The sequence below is a fragment of the Sparus aurata genome, chromosome 9 (genome assembly GCF_900880675.1).
Source record: "Sparus aurata chromosome 9, fSpaAur1.1, whole genome shotgun sequence".
Lineage (NCBI taxonomy): Eukaryota > Metazoa > Chordata > Actinopteri > Spariformes > Sparidae > Sparus > Sparus aurata.
This window is the reverse complement of record NC_044195.1, coordinates 1981025-2001002: the sequence shown is the minus strand read 5'-3', so window position 1 is coordinate 2001002 and position 19978 is coordinate 1981025. Positions and strand designations below refer to the sequence as shown.

General features: G+C 39.1%; 1 protein-coding gene across 15 annotated transcripts in view; it reads right to left on the bottom strand.

Annotated features, from left to right (window-relative positions):
* lrch1 (leucine-rich repeats and calponin homology (CH) domain containing 1) overlaps positions 1 to 19978 on the bottom strand; it is a 351529-nt gene that overhangs the window by 110005 nt on the left and 221546 nt on the right. For all 15 annotated transcript variants that reach the window (XM_030428926.1, XM_030428929.1, XM_030428920.1 and 12 more), the window contains exons 9-10: positions 11234 to 11346; positions 10633 to 10703 (exon numbers count right to left, since the gene is read on the bottom strand). In XM_030428926.1, the coding sequence (XP_030284786.1) occupies positions 10633 to 10703; positions 11234 to 11346 (184 nt within the window). The remainder of the gene's footprint in view (positions 1 to 10632; positions 10704 to 11233; positions 11347 to 19978) is intronic.

Here is a 19978-nt window from a genome sequence, read left to right as displayed (position 1 = left end):
ACGTCATGCTCCGAATGCAGAGGAGGTTGCCAGATTCACTGATGTCACTCAATTACATTTTACTTGGAAATATCAACTAATTAAGCCAATGAACTGGTCTAGTGAATATTACTTGGATCGAAGGATTCAATTTACATACAAAACTGAGGACACATAATTACAAACAATCACCAAGTAATGCACTACATGAAAACTGCTATTTTAAAGTAAAAGCACTGAATTCATATATTTTTGTAGAATTTATATAGACAATTGAAATGATAATTACAGGGCCAAAAAATCATTTTTTTCAGTGTAGAAATCTCGATTGTAATCGGGGCATGATCCAATATATGAATGTTCCCAATACTGCTACTTGATACAAGCTCTGTAGATACTTTAGATGCCAAAAAGAAATCAATTCTAGAATATGTTTTAGAGAAAAAATGTGTAATCTTTATCATATGGGTGCATAATCCTCCATATATCTATAACATCCACCTCATCCAACATTTGATACAGAGCTCGTTGTCTAGAATTCGTCTTAGTTATGTTCAGACCTGGGTTCCTATCTAATGTATTGTCCATTACACAGTTCCAATCACCACCCAAAATCATAAATGAACAGCTATATTTAAGCAATAAATCAGTCATATTAGTAAAGATGGATGGATGTAAATCAGGAGCCGCATATACATTAAGAATTCTTCACCAATGATATTGAAGACAACACTGTTAGCGGATTACTCATCATTGACATCAGTGACCACTTGCCAGTCTTCACAGTTTACGATGGTGAATTTAAAGGAAATTAGACAGATGAAAAGAAAACATATAGACGGCTGAGGACAGATAAAACTATGGAGGCACTGAGAAATGACCTATGTGCACAAAAGTGGGATGCTGTGTATAAGGAAAGTGATATTGATAAGGCATACAACATATTTTTAAGCATATTTACATCATTATATGATAAAAATTGTCCTATTAAACAATATAGTAGGAAACATAAATACTCAGATCGACCATGGATCACTAAGGGGTTACAGAATGCCTGTAAAAAGAAAAATACACTCTATAGAGAATTTATAAAAGAAAGAACTAAAGAGGCTGAAAATAAATACAAAAAATATAAAAATAAATTAATCAGTATTTTAAGGAAAAGTAAAAAGGAATACTATCATGAGATATTAAATAAAAATAAAAGAAATATTAACGGAATATGGGATATACTAAACAGCATTATCAAAAATGGCTCTAGACAATGCTACCCTCAGTATTTCATAGATAATGATATCAGAAAGGAAAACATGGAGGATATAGTGAATAGCTTTAACCAGTTCTTTGTGAGTGTTGGACCAAACCTGGCTGAAATTCCTGATCTCCCGTCATCACAGGATTGGAATGATAATCTTATAGATAGAAACACTAACTCAATGTTCCTCACAGCAGTGGAAGAGAAAGAAACAATTGATATTGTAAATAAATGTAAAGATAAAACATCTACTGATGGCAATAACATTGATATGAAAATTGTGAAAAAGGTCATTGAGGGGATTTCAGAACCGCTAACTTTCATCTGTAATTTATCATTCCAAACTGGCAAATTTCCAAGCAAAATGAAAATGGCTAAAGTTGTACCGCTGTATAAATCTGGAGATAGACACCAATTCACAAATTACAGACCCGTCTCATTACTACCACAATTTTCAAAAATTCTAGAAAAAGTATTCAATAATCGATTAGACAAATTCATAGTCAAACATAAATTACTCACTGACAATCAGTACGGATTCAGACCAAACAGTTCAACATCACTGGCATTAATGGAATCATTAGAAGTTATCACTAATGCCATAGAAAATAAACAATATGCAATTGGAATATTCATTGATCTTAAGAAAGCCTTTGACACAATCAATCATGACATATTAATCAATAAACTGGAACGGTACGGGATCAGGGGGATAGTTTTACACAGGGTTGAGAGTTATTTAAAGGGCCGGAGTCAATTTGTGAAGTTGGGAGACTATAGCTCATCGTGCTTGGACATTGCCTGTGGCGTCCCCCAGGGGTCAGTGCTGGGTCCCAAACTGTTTATTCTATATATAAATGATATATGTAACGTCTCAAATATATTTAAATTGGTACTATTTGCTGACGACACAAACATGTTTTGCTCAGGGAAGAATTTACAGGAGCTTCTGGGGTGTATCATTGAAGAGATGTGCAAATTAAAAAGGTGGTTTGATAGAAACAAATTATCTTTAAATTTAAACAAAACCAAATTCATGTTATTTGGGAACTGTAAAATGAAAGCTCAAGCAATAATACAGATAGACGGGGTGGACATTGCAAGGGTACATGAATATACATTTCTGGGTGTAATTATGGACGAAAAAATAACATGGAAACCTCACATAAAGCATGTTCGAAGCAAACTGTCACGGAGCATCTCAGTACTAAGTAAGGCAAAACACTTTCTGGACCACAAATCACTCCACATTCTTTACAATTCACTGATATTACCGTATTTGAGTTACTGTGCAGAGATTTGGGGCAATACTTATAAACCTACACTACAACCACTGTCGATTCTGCAAAAAAGAGCAATCAGGATAATTCATAACACTGGTTACAGAGAACACACTAACCCCTTATTCTCAAAATCAAAAATACTGAAACTCACTGATCTGGTACACTTCCAAACAGCACAAATCATGTATAGAGCAACAAACAACATATTACCAGTAAATATTCAAGCATGTTTTTTTCTGAGAGAAGGGGGATATAATCTGAGGGGGGAACTGAATCTAAAACATCTGTAAGCACGCTCAACTTTAAAAACCTTTTGCATTTCAATATGTGGAGTGAAACTGTGGAACAGACTAGCGGAGGAGCTCAGACACTGTCCAACCATGAGCAAATTCAAACAGCGGTACAAACAGATGGTATTTACAAGGTACAGGGAAGAAGAGGGGTATGACAAACACTAGGGTTCTCACATTTTGCCATATTTGTCATTTATTTTATTTTTACACAAGCAGTTATTGTGTTGTTTGTTGGTGATTGTTTGTTTTTGTTGAGAGTATTAAAAAAAACAGGATACACAGGAAGTAAGATAACCTATAGTACTAGGTACTAAGTGGAGAAGGGGTAGGAATTAATAAGCTAATGCTTCTTCCTACTCCTTTTCAAACATACAAAGGGTTTTAATGACTAGTGCTTCAAGTGTAACATATTTTTCACATGTTTGAAATAAAGCATTAATTAATTCATTCATAGTAATTTTTTCACCATATAAGGATCCATGAATCAACACATAGCATCCATTTGAGTCAGCCTCAAAGTGATCAATGCTGAGCGGTAATGTTTTATGTATTAGTATTGCCACTCCTTTACTTTTACTATTAAGGGAGGATAAATACACTTTTCCTACCCAATCTTTTTTAAGCTTTTTATGTTCCTCATCTATTAGGTGGGTCTCTTGTAGCATTGCAACAGAAGCATTTTCTTTCCTAAAAAAGGATAATAACCTATTTCGCTTAACTGGATTTTGACAGCCCTTAATATTCAGGGAGCAAATTTTAATAGAAGATTGAGACATTATCATGGCATACTGAATGACAAATATTCGTTTGACCAACAGGCCTTTTGTAGACCATCTGGTACCAGTGATCCCAGGATGGATCTCCCCACAATAGAAAAGAAAGAAATGAACAAAAACGAAAGAAACAAACAAACAACAAACAAAATTTGGCCAAATACCAATGTAATACTGATATTAGCCATCACCTATCCTAAATAAGACTGGGTGTGTCTGCCATTCAAGCATAATATAAGTTCAGTCTACACGTAATCTTTCATGTTCATATTTGTTAGCTCAACAGTGGAGGAGAGAAAAAGGAAGAAACAAAACAAAAACAAAACAATAAATATGTAGGAGTAATGTCATTCATGTCTTCAACAACTTAGCTTGCAAACACTTAAAGAGAAGAGAAAAAGAAAATAGCCTACTTGTATCTGGATTCATTCTAAACAAATGAAAATTAGAATCAGAAAAATCAAACACATGGATTAATAGGAGAATAAAACAATGTATTTCTTGTTTGTTTGCTCTTATGGCAGCAGTCCATCCACCATTGTAATGAGATTAATCCTTTCTCTCTCAGTCAATTCATCGGGGATTCTCCACCAACTTCCAGATCATTGAGAAAAGCCTGAGCCTCGGTAGGCGATTGAAAACTCATCTTAGAGCCCTTGTACTTGACAGAGAGTGTAGCAGGAAAGTGCATAGCATACCTTATGCCAGCAACCTGAAGTTTCTTTTTCACTGGAGTGAATAGTTTACGCTTCCTCTGAACAGCCACGCTGAAGTCAGGGTAAATAGAAATCCTTCTCCCATTGAAAAAAAGTTCTCCTCGTTCCAGGGGGAAAGGTCATCACTTTGATTTTCTGTTGATAGCTCCCAAACTTCACGATGATAGATCTTATTCTTGATGATTTTGGTGTAGAAATGAGGTGCGCAATTTGCAATGGGGAATCAACCTGTATATCCCGGCCCAGGATCTTGGGCAAAATGCGGCGTAGGAACGCCACTGTGTCCTTCTTCTCTTCGCCCTCCAACACGCCATATATCAGCAGATTGGACAGTCGGCTTTTATTTTCCAGGTAATCCACCGTAGTTTCCAATACCTCCACTGATTTGAGGAGCCTGGTGATCTTCGTGTCAGCGTCCGCAACATTATCCTCAGTGGCACTCACTCTGGTTTGGACTTCGGCAATTTGTTCATTTAGTGCATTCATTGAGGAATGTATTTGAGCCATTTGTCTATCAATATTCGTCAGACTGAGCAAGAGTTCTTTTTTACTTTCAGTCATCGCTTCCCATGAAGTTTGTAAAGTGATATTACCCTCAGCCATTGTAGTGCGAGGCAGTCCAGCCAGGTGCAAACATTCATTGTTACTGGCGTGGGTTTTTCAGGTCGTAATATCGGGCTCAAAAATAGTCTTATTTGTCCCGTTATGACATTGACAGGTGAATCCACAGGTTAGATCACATATATTTCAATACTTAACGTGTTCAGCTCATATTATTAATGTAGAAGTTATTAGTGGGCAGACTAACCCGGCACAACCTATTTGCACACGTCTGCCTCAGCGGCCGCCATCTTTCTATTGAAAGCCTCATGTTTTATCATTTAAGACAGACACAGTTCTTTAGCTCTTCTAATGTTCGGATCCACACCACTGACACTGGTCATCTTTTAGCCATCAGTGATGAATTATTTTTTTTCTTAGTGAAGCACAGGAAGATGCTTTAGTGTTGGCACATGCAAAACAAACCTATATCGATGCATATTTTGTGGTGTGGTCTCAGTTTTTAGTTATTCAATCTTACTGTTACGATTGACCCCAGGTTGTGTTACAACATACCCTGGTAGTGGGGTAGGTTGTAACAATGGCACCCCTTGCATTTGACATCAAATAATGAATTGTGTGATATAGTTGGAGAAGTGAACAACATTGCTATTTGTAGTAGACAAACAAGGGTACTTTGCGTCAAAATTTGAGTGCCCTACCGCAAACATTCTGTAAGTTGTAGAAGCTGAGACAAAAAGTGTTACAACCATCCCAGGTCTCCCCTATGCTCTCCTAACCACTTTGTCATCACTCATTTAGCCCAAGACAGAGCAGACGAGGAGGGTACACTTGAGGTTCTACTGCTTTTCTTCTTTAGTAAAATAAAAGTAGCCAGGAATTGTTTTTGGCAATAAAAAAAATGACTATCTGCCATTGCACTTTGCCATATTGCACCTTTTTATTATTGCACCTCAGTAAAATACCTCAAAATTGAATCAAAATCTGGCCCACTGTGAATATTCTATTCTGTATAATGTATATGCCCACTGTCTGTCTTTATATGTTGTGTTTATTTGTTTATATCTGGGTACATTATTATGTTTATCTTGTGTGTTAAAATACTACTTGCACATTTGGAGTATGGGGAAATGCAATTTCGATCTTCTGTGTAATTACTTGCACTAATTGCATGGTCTGATTGACATTAAAGTTCACTTTGACTTTGACTCTGACTATTGCATAACAATACAGCAGCCAATAGCAATCTGCCCCTCTATCTGGTCGTGCAGCGCAGGACTAACAGCGTGCCAAGGGGGCTGTGGCACAGGGAACAGCCAGAGAACAGGCACCCGGCTGCTCTCCTTGTCATGCTGATGACCAGGGCCACAAAAATCTCACTGACATGTCACTTGTTCTTATTTCTTAACTTTATGTTCAATTGTTGTCCGGTATTAATGGGCTGATGTTGTGTTGTCAACCAACAGCGGAGCTGATGCAGTAAATTGTGAGCTGATTGGTTTCCCCGGCTGTTAAACACACCAATGGGCTGTCGCAGCTGCAGTGTCTATGGGGCAAAAAGAGGTTCCAGAAAAGAGAATGATGTGTCAATCTGAAGAGGTCAGAGTGTTACAACAGCTCAAATCCCAGTGAAAAACATAACCAGAGTTTATGTGAGTTAACAGTTTGAGTGAGGCATAGAGAACGCAAACAACCAAGTCAAGCAATCAGAGGCAGAGTAGGGCAGGTCTATCTTCTTGAGCAGTATCATGTGCCCGCTGCTGTTCGAACAGAACAATACATGACAAGGAGAGAAAACAGAATGCAGGTAGGGAGGATCATAGTCCATAGCAGAATTTTGTTGCAACATCACGAAATCTAGCATATTGATTGATATACTGAATTCGTCCCAGGAACATCAACCTCAGCAGGAGAGACAACAAAACCCACAGTTCCACCTAAACCAGGACCTAGCCATGGCTAGGCATCTGTGATGGATCCCTCCTGCCTATGTGGCACAGTCACTTAAGGATACCGTGCAGGAGTACATCACAGAGGAACTGGTTAACCCAGCCTTATACGGTGGGGAGATTCCTCGCTTTGACTCCATCTTTGATTCAGCTGATGAGGATCCTCTACCACCATCATCCACTCAGCTTGCACCACCAGTGCAGCCTCCACCCCCTGGTGACTCTATATCCCAGGATAAGGCTCTTGAAGACTTCATCAGTGCTCTTCCAGTCAATGTTACAGACAGCTTGTTCAACGAGAAACCACCAGAGTACCTTGAGTGACACTAAAGGATCTCTGTCATCTGGCATGATACACAGCCACCAATTCACCCTGGACACCACCCTCTTTGAAGAACACCTATTAATGGACTTTATTAATGGAACATATTATTGGACACTATTATTAGATTCCTTTATTCCATATACTTTTAAATCACATAGCCACTACTTGAAGGAGAAGAGTGACAGCACTCTGTCAAGACATGATCCACGATTCGAATGCTCCACATGGAGAAGGTTAGGATTGGTACTGATTCAAAAGAAAAGTGCTGTATCTGATTTATGGACTGATAGCAGAAATTACCAAATGCGAATATACCTGGCGATCACACTACATGTATTTTATGCACAAACGGCCTACTTATACTGCAAGGATATATGTCACTGTTGCAGAGACCCCACCTAATATTACCTAGTATTGCAGAAGACACAGGTGGAGCTAACCCCTGTGTACAAGGTTGCTACAATTAGAGATGGTAATGGAAGTACAGGGGTTCACCCAAGACATATCACCATGATTGCTACTGGGACTGGAAAATGCTGAGTTAATCACAGAATCCAAAGAATGTCCTCCTACAAATTGGAGTCTGGCCCTAAAATGCATTAGAGGTCATTGGATGTTCCATAAATTCTATTCCATAAGTTAAATAGCCTGGCAAATGGAGGAAAAGCTCCTCACCAAAATTGACTTCTTTTTCCATAAATAATGATCAAACATGTAAACCCTAATGAATTTCAACCATGATTTATAATCTGTGTTACTGGCTTGCTATACTCATGACTTAAGTGTCACAAAAAAAGCTATTAGATCTTGAGTATATCCCTGTCCAGGAGGCGTTGGACCAGCTCTCTGTTATAAAGGGTAAGTTCCCTAAACCTACAAGGTATTACTTTAAAAAGGGATATAAATAGGGACTGCTTAAACTGGTTGCGAGGACAGTCGCTTAGCTTCTTACTGCCTACATCCGAACATCTACCCTGCTTCCTCTGGCTTGGTATCTGACACGAATAGCCCCTTGAGCCAGATACGGCCACCAGCCATGCCCGTTAGCGACAACTCTGCTTTATATGTTCTGTACACTTGTTAAGGTGCTAGGTTTAATTTTTTAGGGCCTTTTGGTAATAACTAAGGGACTGTTACAATTGGTTGGGCAAGAGTAGCCTTTGAACCTTTAAAGATATTGGGACACCTTTTTCCTACGTTTTACTTCCATCAAAGAGACATAAAACCAGTGTCCACTACTTCTACTTTAACTACAATTGAAGTTTTATTACAAAGTTTTGGCAAGGCCAAAGCAAACAGCTCAATAACTATCAATCACTATCAAGTATACCTATTGATAAAAATCACAATTCAGTAAATAAAAGATTAATCTCAAAGAGCTGAGAATGGTTAAAATACTTAGATGTAGGTGAGATTGAGATGGTCAGGCCGTTGAGCTTTATAAACCTTCCCTTCTTGCTGAGTCCAACTCCATGCCAGCAGATTGAACAAAAGAACTCCAATGTCCAAATTATTATCCACAGTTGTTCGGTAAAAATGGGTAATCGTCCTTGAGCTCCATTATCCTTGAATCCGACTGTGAATGTCTTGAAGTCCACTGTGCGATGACAGGCTGCTCACATACTCCATCCGCAATGATGTACTAGTCAGCTGTTGTTCCTCTTTTTTTTGCAAAATCATTGCGAAATCCTAACCTTTAAACCCACTACAATTTATCAGACTTTGTCTGATTAATATCTTCATTTGATTCTGTAACTGTTCCTCATTTTTATAACTTTGTTATTACTTCTTTGCAACTTCATTGTAATTATGACAACAATCAGTACACATCTGATTATTAATACAATACGCTAATAGCACAACTCTATTTTTTTCTATATTTCTTAATCACTTGTTAAAACTAGGTATAATGTCATTTTACTTGCCTATGGTATGGTCAGTGTGTAGAGATCTCATTTTTTTTTTTTTTTTTTTTGAAATATGATGTGGCCATTAGCCCTGGGTGTTGTTCATTTTGAAACTATATGACAATTTCTCTTTTATTTGACGTTATCATTGATTGTTGATTCACAGTATACTCCAAGATAAGAAGTTAATTTAAGCTTGTCCCTTTATATGAAACATGTTATCATGATTTAGTTCCTGTTGTAATCAGTACATATAAAGAAATGTTATGTTTGATAGTTATCATCTTGAAGATCTATATAACAACTTTAACCTGGCAAGATGCAACAGTAACCTCAACTAGCCAAGTCCCAGAAGTTCCCCAATCTCTACACTGCTTATATTCATTTGATTTGATTGTTTGGTTGTTTGAGTCAGAATGGGACTTTGCAGTCTCAAAGAAGGGAAATATTGTAAAAAAAACTGCGCTCAATCCAGTGTAACCAAGTTTTGATGAGACATATACTCTGTGTGAGGAGGTCATGTTAACTGGATGAAAGGGGAAAGGGTGTCTACCATACATACTTAATGTTAACTGGGTAAGCTGGAGAGGGAGTGTTAATCACATTGCTTTCCATTCCCTCTCTCAATTGCTCTTTTCTCATTTCCATTGCTCTTCTTTCTATTGCTCTGACCAGAAATGCTGTAGAAACTTGGGCTATAAATTACATTAATTAACCATAGTAAGTAGATAGTGATTTATGACAATTGATAATAACTGTTACAATGATAAGCAAGAAATGAGGGGTAATCAAGTGTGAAGGAGATGCTGAAATGCACTACTGGGCAACAGCTGATTTAAGTGTGCATCTACTGATTAAATCTACTGTAGTGTGGTGATGTGAAGTGTGAAAATGTAACCCCAAATATAATAATTAAACCATATAACCAAATATGCAGCACTTTTATTATGTTCAAACAATGCAGTGCAAATAATGATCAAATATAATGGGAAACATCAAGAAGGGGACTGAGTTATAAAAAAGGCCAGAGTTAAGAGCCGGTAGTATAGGGTTAGGGTTAGGGTAGGCACCTGTTCAAAAAAAAAACAAAGCGAGGTGAAGAGCTACTTGTGTACTTGAGTTTTTTGTTGTAAATTTCATAGCTCAGTCTCGTAGTGTAGTTAAGTTCTTAGCCATTTTGTTTGCCTCTGTTGGAGTGATTTTCTATTAGTTTTCTTAGCCCTAGTTTTGAGGTTTCCCTCCTTGCGGAGCAGGTTTTGTTTATTAGGAATTTTCTCCTTTTCTGTTATTTTGCCTCCTGTGGAGTGATTTTTTGTAAGTCATTTAGCTTCTAGCCTTGAGGTTTTTTTCCCTCCATATTTGGAGTGTGTGTTTTGTTCTACAGTAGTTTTTATTTTACGTCCAGAATAGAAAGGTATTTTCTACATCCTGTTAATTTGTCGCACTGTCTGAGAGGTTCAAGAATTTTCAGAATAAAAGCCTGCCTTAACTGTCTCTACTCTGCATCTGAGTCCTCTTTAAAGTCCAGGTCTGACACCTTAATTCCCCAGCTACTATAGCAAGTGGATACATAGACAATAAATTAACTTACACTTGTTCTGTTGGCCAGTGTGAGTCTTCCTCTATCCTGTGGGGTTCAGCCAAGTGTGCTGCTGTCCGACCCTGCACAGAAACACACACACACACACACACACACACCTGTAAAGATTATCTGAATTTGAGTTAAATTCATGAACATAACATAAAATCCTTCCTATCAGTAATATACATTGCTAAACAAGTGACTGAACTTGCTGAGATCGGGAAATAGAAACATTCCTGAGAACTTTGGTATGAAGCATAAAAAGGCACAGAATTTCAATAACCTGCTATGTTGAATGGATCGACACGCGCAGGCCCACTGTGGGGCATACAGTGACAGAACATATTTTATCTGTACAATTGCTCCTCCTATTGTACTGTTTGGTTAGATAGTCAACTTTTATTAACTGACATAATGTGGCAACTTTGGCGGTAGAGGCCTTTAAAACATATCAAGGATGTCAGGAACTCAAAATGAAAAGCAATCTAACACTGGAGTCAAGTAGTGATACATGGCCTACTGACAACTAGACTTCACTCTGAGTGTGGCATTAACAGAAAGCTGAAGCAAACACTGAGAAAACGAGCAGTACAAGAACATGAAGTCTTGCCTTGATGTAGTTGATGAATTGAGTGCTGAGGGCAGAATCTCTGTAGTTGAACTGGTCCCTTGGGGTTTCTGTAGGGCTCTCCTCAATTAGACAGACTGAGTCACAGTTTGGGTCTGAAAGAATGGAGAAAACATTAAATGCCTTAAACTGAGAGTGGAGAGTTGGGAGTCTTAGGCATTGTCTGAAATCACTTGCTATTTGTACACATATTTACTATCCACAATTTTTTTGTACCCATGTTATGTTTTTCCACATGTCTGTTGGTTAGTTGGTTTGTCAGTAGGATTATCCAAAAAATGCAAAACAAATTTCCACAAAACTTGGGTCTCTACCAAGAATAGACCCAAAAAACTTTTGGTGCTTATCCGGAAAAATTGACAGATCTGGCAGTTTTCTCACTCACTTTCTTTCCTTCACAGTCCCCACGAAACGGAAGGTTTTATTGTTATGTGCTTCTGCATAGTCATATGTTTCCTCTAAAAAGAAAAAAGCCAGAGAGAAGGACTGTGAATTACACCCCCAGCCACGTAGTTACATGTCAAAGCAGTCAACTCAACTTCCTTGAGTTCCCAGTGAACACAACTAATTAAATGATAAGAAGGCTGGTCAAACACGTCCACACACAGCAGCATCTGTCACCGATTATTGCCAATTTGACAACAAGGAATAAAGTACCAAAGGGGTTTTCTTGATGGGATTCTATGGGCCTTACATTAGTTTGCTAATAGGACCACCAACATTAGCTGCATGATTGAACGAGAAAACAGTAACTGTTGGCAGCGCAACTGGGTACTGGTTTACTTGTCGTCAAACTGGCTCAGAGTTTGTATTCCGTCCCAACATGGGCTGTTTTCACCAGTACAGTTAGCCGCTGTTAGCTGGTTAGCAACAAATATTGCCTTCTGTTCATTGGAAAACTTTGTATAACTCAAAGGGTTCCATCTGGTGGTGTCTTTCAGAAAAAAAGCCTAGCTCTGTGCCAGTTGTTTAAATGCTTAGGGTTGATGATTGATGGGTGGATAGCATATTATTATTAGTTGAAATTAGTTGGTTCAAGCTAAGTGCATGTGACTTTTTATGACACATATTTATAAAATGGTTGATGAACTCGACATTAAACAAACAAACTGACCGAAGAACGTATAAACAACTACCTCTCATTTAAAAGAACCACAAGTGCTCTTTCTGCCCTCCTTACAGGAGACAAACTGACACACAAACGAATATATTTGAGAAACACATAGGTACCAAATACAACGATGTAACGTTCTCTGATGATTATAAACTTAACTACTCTTTATATCAGGGGTCCCCAAACTACGCCCCCACAAAAGGGATGGAAATTAGAACCCACCACCCGCCAAATGCGGGTGGATTTGTGTGCTGGAGGGTGAACTGAATCAGTTTACCAGCCACTATGGCGGGTTCATTCCAGTCAGATCTGATCCAATCGATCTTAATGACTGATATCTTGGTTAGGCATAACAGTGTGCTTTCCACAACCCTAGAGTTAGATTCAGTCAAATTATATGTTTCTGACTGGACCAAAGTGGACTTCAGAAGGGCCGGATTTCCAACACTACTAGAACAGCCGTAAACCATCATTTTGACCGCTAGATTTTAAACTCTATAATCTCTCATGTAAATACCCAATTGAGTGATGAATGCATTCATTGTTTCATGATATATATATTTTCAAACAAAATAACACCAAAATGTACATTTTAACAAGTTTTATCAATATTCATATCATCGCACATACTATACTGTAATCATTGCATATATTTACACAAGATTTTAATAGAGAAAACTCAGAACAAGAAAATTAACAATTAAAAGTAACATATTTGATTATGAAACATTTTATAATAATATATAATAAAAAACACAGGACTAATTGAAATGCTGCAAACGAGCTGATCTAAAACAAAAAAAAGAGCCGTTGCAATCAATGGTCACAAGACACGCAGATTACATCAGCTCTACTCGCACAATTACCACACACGTGTTTGCGGCATTTGCTGCAAGTGTCCGACGTTTGGTTCCGTTTCCAGCTCTTTCGGACCTGGCACTGCCTCCGTGTCAGTGTCTGCTGCTGCTGCTACTGTGGTGGTTGCTTCAGCTGCTACCCACCGCGGCTGCTTTCCCCTCCATGTATTCTGCCCTTTAGCTCCTCTGCCAGCTGCTGCAGTACTTTCCTCCGGGCTCTCCTACTGCTGGTGCATTGCTTGAATAAGATGTGGGCATTGATCCCAGCCAGGTCGAGGATTTTATAGAAGACTGCCACTGGCCATCCTCGCTGACCGCCTTTGACGGAGTACACCCTCGCCATCTGGTCTGGGACGTCCACGACGTACTATATAATAATTAACTTACAAGTAAAATAGGTAAAACATCATATTTTGTGTAATTTATATAAAAAATATTCTAAATCAAAATATAGACGCTTTTAGGAAAAGTCATGTAACAGCAGTATTGATTTTTTTCATTCAGTGTTATAAGTGTTAATTGGCTAACTGGTTAATTTCATAGTGGAGTAATTCAGTTACTAACTCAGTTACTTTTTGGGAGAAATAACTAGTAACTATAACTGATTACTTTTTAAAAGTAACATGCTCAACACTGGTCAAGGCTGATCAAATAGTATGAGAAATTGTCAAGTTGTTTTGTTTTTGAAACAGGAACTAAATGTAAAATTTAGTACATTGGTCACTATTTACTGATTTAATTACTTTATGTGGAAATACAATCTGCTGTGTTGTAGTTTGAGCGGAAAAATCTCAGTCTTAGTATTACTGGATCTCAGTGCTGCGTTTGACACAGTCGACCATAATATACTACTGGACCGACTGGAAAACTGGGTTGGACTCTCTGGTACAACACTAAAGTGGTTTAAATCTTATCTAAATGAGAGAGGTTACTTTGTGTCTATTGGTGACTACACATCTGAACGGATGAAAATGACAAGCGGAGTACCCCAGGGCTCCATTCTGGGGCCTCTACTATTCAACATTTACATGCTCCCTCTAGCTCAAATAATGGAAAACAATGAAATTTGCTACCATAGTTATGCAGATGACACACAAATTTACATAACCATATCACCAGGGGACTATAATCCCATACATACCCTGAGTAGATGCATTGAACAAATCAATGATTGGATGTGTCAGAGTTTTCTTCAGTTAAACAAAGATAAGACTGAAATAATTGTTTTTGGATCCAAGGAAGAACGACTTAAAGTCTCTGCTCAGCTTCAGTCTGTAATGTTGAAAACTACAGACCAAGTCAGAAACCTTGGTGTGACTGTGGACTCAGACATGAATTTCAGCAGCCATATTAAGACAGTTACAAACTCAGCCTACTATCACCTTAAGAATATATCCAGGATAAGAGGGCTTATGTCTCGGCAGGATTTGGAGAAACTTGTTCACGCATTTATCTTCAGCAGACTCGACTACTGTAATGGTGTCCTTACAGGACTCCCTCAAAACTCCATCAGACAGCTGCAGCTGATTCAGAACGCTGCTGCTCGAGTCCTAACAAGAACCAAAAAAGTAGATCACATCACTCCAGTTCTTAGATCTTTACACTGGCTTCCTGTCTATCAAAGAATAGATTTCAAAGTCCTGTTGTTGGTTTATAAAGCATTGAATGGTTTCGGGCCAAAATACATTTCTGATCTGCTGCCGCGTTATGAACCATCCAGACCTCTGAGATCGTCAGGTACCGGTCTGCTTTCAGTCCCCAGAGTCAGAAGTAAACATGGAGAAGCAGCTTTCAGTTACTATGCGCCACATATTTGGAACAAACTCCCTGAAAATTGCAGGTCTGCTCCAACACTCACCTCTTTTAAATCAAGACTTAAAACATTTCTTTTTGCCACTGCTTTTAACTGAAGCAATTCAAGTCTTTGAACTGCATTATTACTCTGAGTTTTTTTTTTTTTTTTTTTATAATGCAATTTTTAATGTCTTTTAAATGAAATGTTTGTCTTTTAATGTAATTTGTGTGTGCCTGTAAAGCACTTTGAGTTGCCTTGTGTCTGAATTGTGCTATACAAATAAACTTGCCTTGCCTTGCCTTGCCTTGAGCAAACAGTGTAAACATGCTGGTGTGAGTAGTCTATTTCGAAATCCATTTCTCTTAATAAGTTATTGTGATCTGATGCAAAGAAAGTTAAATTTTGCTATACCCAAAAGGTAGAATTGGTCATTATAAAATGACAGTAAATCAGGAGTGCCCAACCAGTCACCGTGGCCGATCCCAAGTCGACAGCGTGGGGTGTAGGAAAAAGTGAATAAAATAGTATTCTTTATGTGAAACTGTATGTTTTGTTTTGTTGTAGTTATGCGTTGTTGGATATGTTTTGTTTTGTGCTATGTTGTTGGATATGTGTGGTTTAACAAGAATAAGTTTTTGTTGTTAAGATATATATTGTCTTGTGTGTATGTTGTTTTGTGTTCTGTATATGGGGGGGGGGGGGGGTTGTGTGTGTGTGTCATATTTTTTATTAAATGTACACTACAGCCCATCATGAGTCCTTGCCTGCACACCCTATCAGTCTCATAAACACGTCCACAAAAAAAGAAAAAGTACGTCACTTTTAACCTACGGTAGCGTGTGCATGACAGGAAGTTGACAGCTGTCAACAGTAGCTAGAATCTAGCGATCAGAGCGGTTACGCACTCCTAAACGTTAACATGGCTGAGGGGAAACGAGCCAATACCTACCATTTTCACCCTGAATGGGAGGAATATTATTTTTTTGTTTATTCTCATTCAAAGCCTGTTTGTTTGATCTACAATGCAACGATGCGTTGGCAAAGAAAGGGAATCTGGAGCAGCATTTTAAAACGGTACACAGAAACTACGAGAGGGATTTCCCTGCAAAAACGCCTTTACACGCTATAAAAGTGTATGAGTCGAAAGCACAGCTTGCAGCACGGCAGTCAATCTTCACCAAACCAAAGACACAGGGTAAGGCCACAACTATTGCTTTCTATCACGTCAGTCACGTCCTTGCTAAACACAAGAAGCCATTATTGCAAATTGTGAAGGAAGCCTTTCTCGAGGCAGCAGATAGCCTTTTTGACGACTTTAAAAATAAAACAGAGATTGTGAAGGCCATTAAAGAAGTGCAACTCTCCTGCAATACTACTACAAGGCGAAGTGAGGGAATGGCTGCGGATGTGAAAGACAACTGAGGAAGGATATCGGCGCGTGTGAGTGCTTTTCCCTCCAATTTGACGGGTCGACTGATATGGTGGATGTGGCACAGTTGTGTGTTTTCATCAGGATGGTTTTTGAAGTCGTGAGCACCAAGGAAGAGCTACTCACCATTTTGCCATTAAAAGGACACACCAGAGGTGGGGATATTTTTAATGCTTTCATGGGATTTGTTTGCGAGACAAAAATGCCGCTCTTCAAGCTGATCTCCATCACAACTAATGGGGCGCCGGCTATGATGGGCCACACCAGTGGGTTCATTGCACTGTGCGAAGAAAGTGAATCTTTCCCAGATATCCTGAATTAACAGTGTATAATTCACCAGCAAGCGTTGTGTGGAAAGATTTCAAATATAAAAGAAGTGATGGATATTGCGATGAAGATTGTGTGTTCAGTTCGGGCCAAGAGTCTACAGAGAAGGCTTTTCCTTGCTCACTTAGAGGAGAATGACCTGCTGCTTCACACATATTTTAGGTGGTTAAGCAGAGGTGGAATTTTGGGCCAGATTTACGGAGCTGTTGCCTGAAATCAAGGACTTCCTGAAGCTTTCAAAACTTGTGGATTACCATATAGAGCTAGAGGACCACCAGTGGCCTTTAGATGTATCTTTTCTTCACTGGCAAGCTCAATGAATTGAATTTAGAGCTGCCGGGTAAGGGTAAAGATGTAGTCAACATAATGAGTTCAGTGAACACGTTTAAACGCAAGCTATAGCTGATGTCAAGCAGGCTGCAGCATGGTAACCTGCGCAACTTCCCTCACATGCTAGCAGAACTACAACGTCAATGTAAAGGTGTGACACAGCTTGACAGTGCACATTATGAGGAGCATGTTCAGAGCATCTCGTCAGAGTTTGAGAGGCATTTTTCTTACTTTTCATCCATTGAGTCTGTAGCCAGCTATATGTGTTATCCATTTGGTGCAAGTATTGATGTTGGTGACATTGCCGCCAAAGTCAAATCACTTTGCGACTTGGAAAGCTCTAGTCTTGAGGATGAGATTCTCACATTGCAAAATGACATTGACATCAAAGCCAGATCAACATCCCCTCAACCTGGAGAGCATGTAGTGTTCTGGAAACTACTGGTGGAGGAGAAGTATCCCAATCTCAGAAGATGTGCCTTGAACCTGACAGCTCGTTTTGGACCAACTTATTTGTGCGAGTCTGCCTGCAAATGAAAATTATCAAGTCCAAGTACAGATCAACAATGATGGATGACCACCTTGCAGCCTGCCTACGCCTTGCAACCAGCTCCTACACTCTGACTACGAGAAGCTAGCCTCCTCCTCCAAGTGCCAGGTCTCCCACTAAGGTAGGAAAGGATTTCCTTTTTTCAAACTTAGAGATCTACCTGTTTTGTATCTGGTTTATTTTTCCGTTTGGTTCATTTTAAGGTCAGTTATGGCTATTGCTCATCATGCTGATTGGTGTGTGTGTGTGTGTGAGAAAGAGAGAGAGAGAGAGAGAGAGAGAGAGAGAGAGAGAGAGAGGAGCACTATGCAAACTGGCAACTGTGTGAGAGGAATTTGTGTTTGTGTTTGAGAGAGGGAGGGTTTGTGATGTGATGTCTAGTGGTTGTGTGATGACAAGAAAAAGTGTTGTAAGGTTAGTAACTGCAGGCTGGAAATGATGTGTGTGGGTTTGCAATGTTGACACTGGAATGGTAGATCTCGGGAGGTTGGCTACTTGAAAAGTAGATCTTGGGTCAAAAAAGGTTGGGCATCCCTGCTGTAAATGGTGCAATTTTGATGTAACAGAGGCTATTTCTGGTCAATGTAAAATACAAAAAACCTCTGTCAGTGAATCCATGTGGGTAACATAAAAAAAAACAAATAGCAAGCGAATGTGACATGAGGTAGCTACTTGTAGTAAGATGGGATAAAACGATGACCACCGCTCTGAGGACTTTTCAGCAGTTTGGACAGTCGGATTGTGCGCAGATTCTTGTAAACTCAAAAGAAAGCTTTGTGATGCTAAAAGCCTCGCTGCTTTCTTAACATGTTCATAAGACCTGTGACAAGCTTGTTATTATAGCCATGCTGTTGGTCCTTTGGAGTACAGGGGGCGCTCCTGACCTCTTTTTATGATGATTCTGTGGTGGCATCAGCCATTTTCTATGGAGCAGTCTGCTGGAGCAGCAGCATCTCGGCAGCAGACAGGAGGACTTGATAAACTTGTCAAGAAGGCCAGCTCCACCCGTGGATGCCCCCTTGACCCAGTGCAGGTGGATGGAGAGAGCAGGATGATGGATAAGCTGTCATCACTGCTGGTGCAGGAGTCCCACCCCCTGCAGGTCACTCTCACAGCACTGGGCAGCTCCTTCAGCAACAGACTGATACACCCTAAGTGTGTGAAGGAGAGGTATCGCAGGTCCTTCCTTCCTGCTGCTGTCAGACTGTACAACCAGCACTGCTCCATATAGACCTCACCCTGTACTCTGCACTGTGCAATAAGCCTGTACAAACTCATTTCAACACCCATATTGATTATCTATATTTAAAATCTGTATATATAAATGTGCTGTTCATTCTTGCACTATATCATGTAAATATACATATACGTCAATTCTGTTTTCTTTCCTTTTTAATTATATTGTCTATTTTGCTATTGCTCTGTTCTTGTAACATTCTGAGGCTGCTGCGACAAACACATTTTCCCATCTGCTGGACATTGAAGGATTTCTGATTCTGATTTTGATCTTTTGAGAAAATATTCAATTAAGTATGGTGTAGGAAAGTATGTGGGCCTGACATGGGCAGCACCATAAATATATAATGTAGGAGACACTGCTCACACACTACTTTGATATATCTATGATTATTAATCACTGGCAATTAATATTACACTCATTAAAGGGGGCACCACCTCCGTGTTTAGTTATTGGAATAATCCGGAGGACATTATTCCAAACACCTAACTGTACAAGTAATTTTTAATACTATGAGACCCTAATCTTAATTCTCTTAAGTTCATAAGATAGAAGTTAGAACTTAGACAGAAGTCAGAACTTTGACAGAAGTCAGAACTTAAGACACCACTCATTCTCACGTGTGTGGATCCAGCTGCATGAAGACTTTCAGCCGGTTTTATCCGGGAGTCAGGAGGCACTGAAGTTTGGTGTTCTTGAGAGTTCTGGGTTGGACTACGGCACGGCGCGTCGGTCCAGTAGCCAGAGGGAAGGCCGGTACTCTGTTGAGGAACTTTTGGTCCGAAGGCCCAGCGGGGTCGGTCTCGGCAGGGAGCACACAAAGTCTTTCGTTGGAGACTCCTTGCAAGGCTTGCAACGTTCTTCATCAGATGATCACAGTCTTGAAAAAGACTTTTCTTGGTGGTTTCAAATAGTGGTACTCAAGTTCTGATTCTGAAACTAATTCAACTTCTTCTGAATCAGGCGGTGATACTTTAACAGTATAAAATCAAAAAGAAAATAATTTGTTCTATTATAAACTTGAATAAAAGTAAATACTTAAAGTAGGGACTCAATTCGCTTGTCTTAGAGCTTGTTGCAAAAATAAA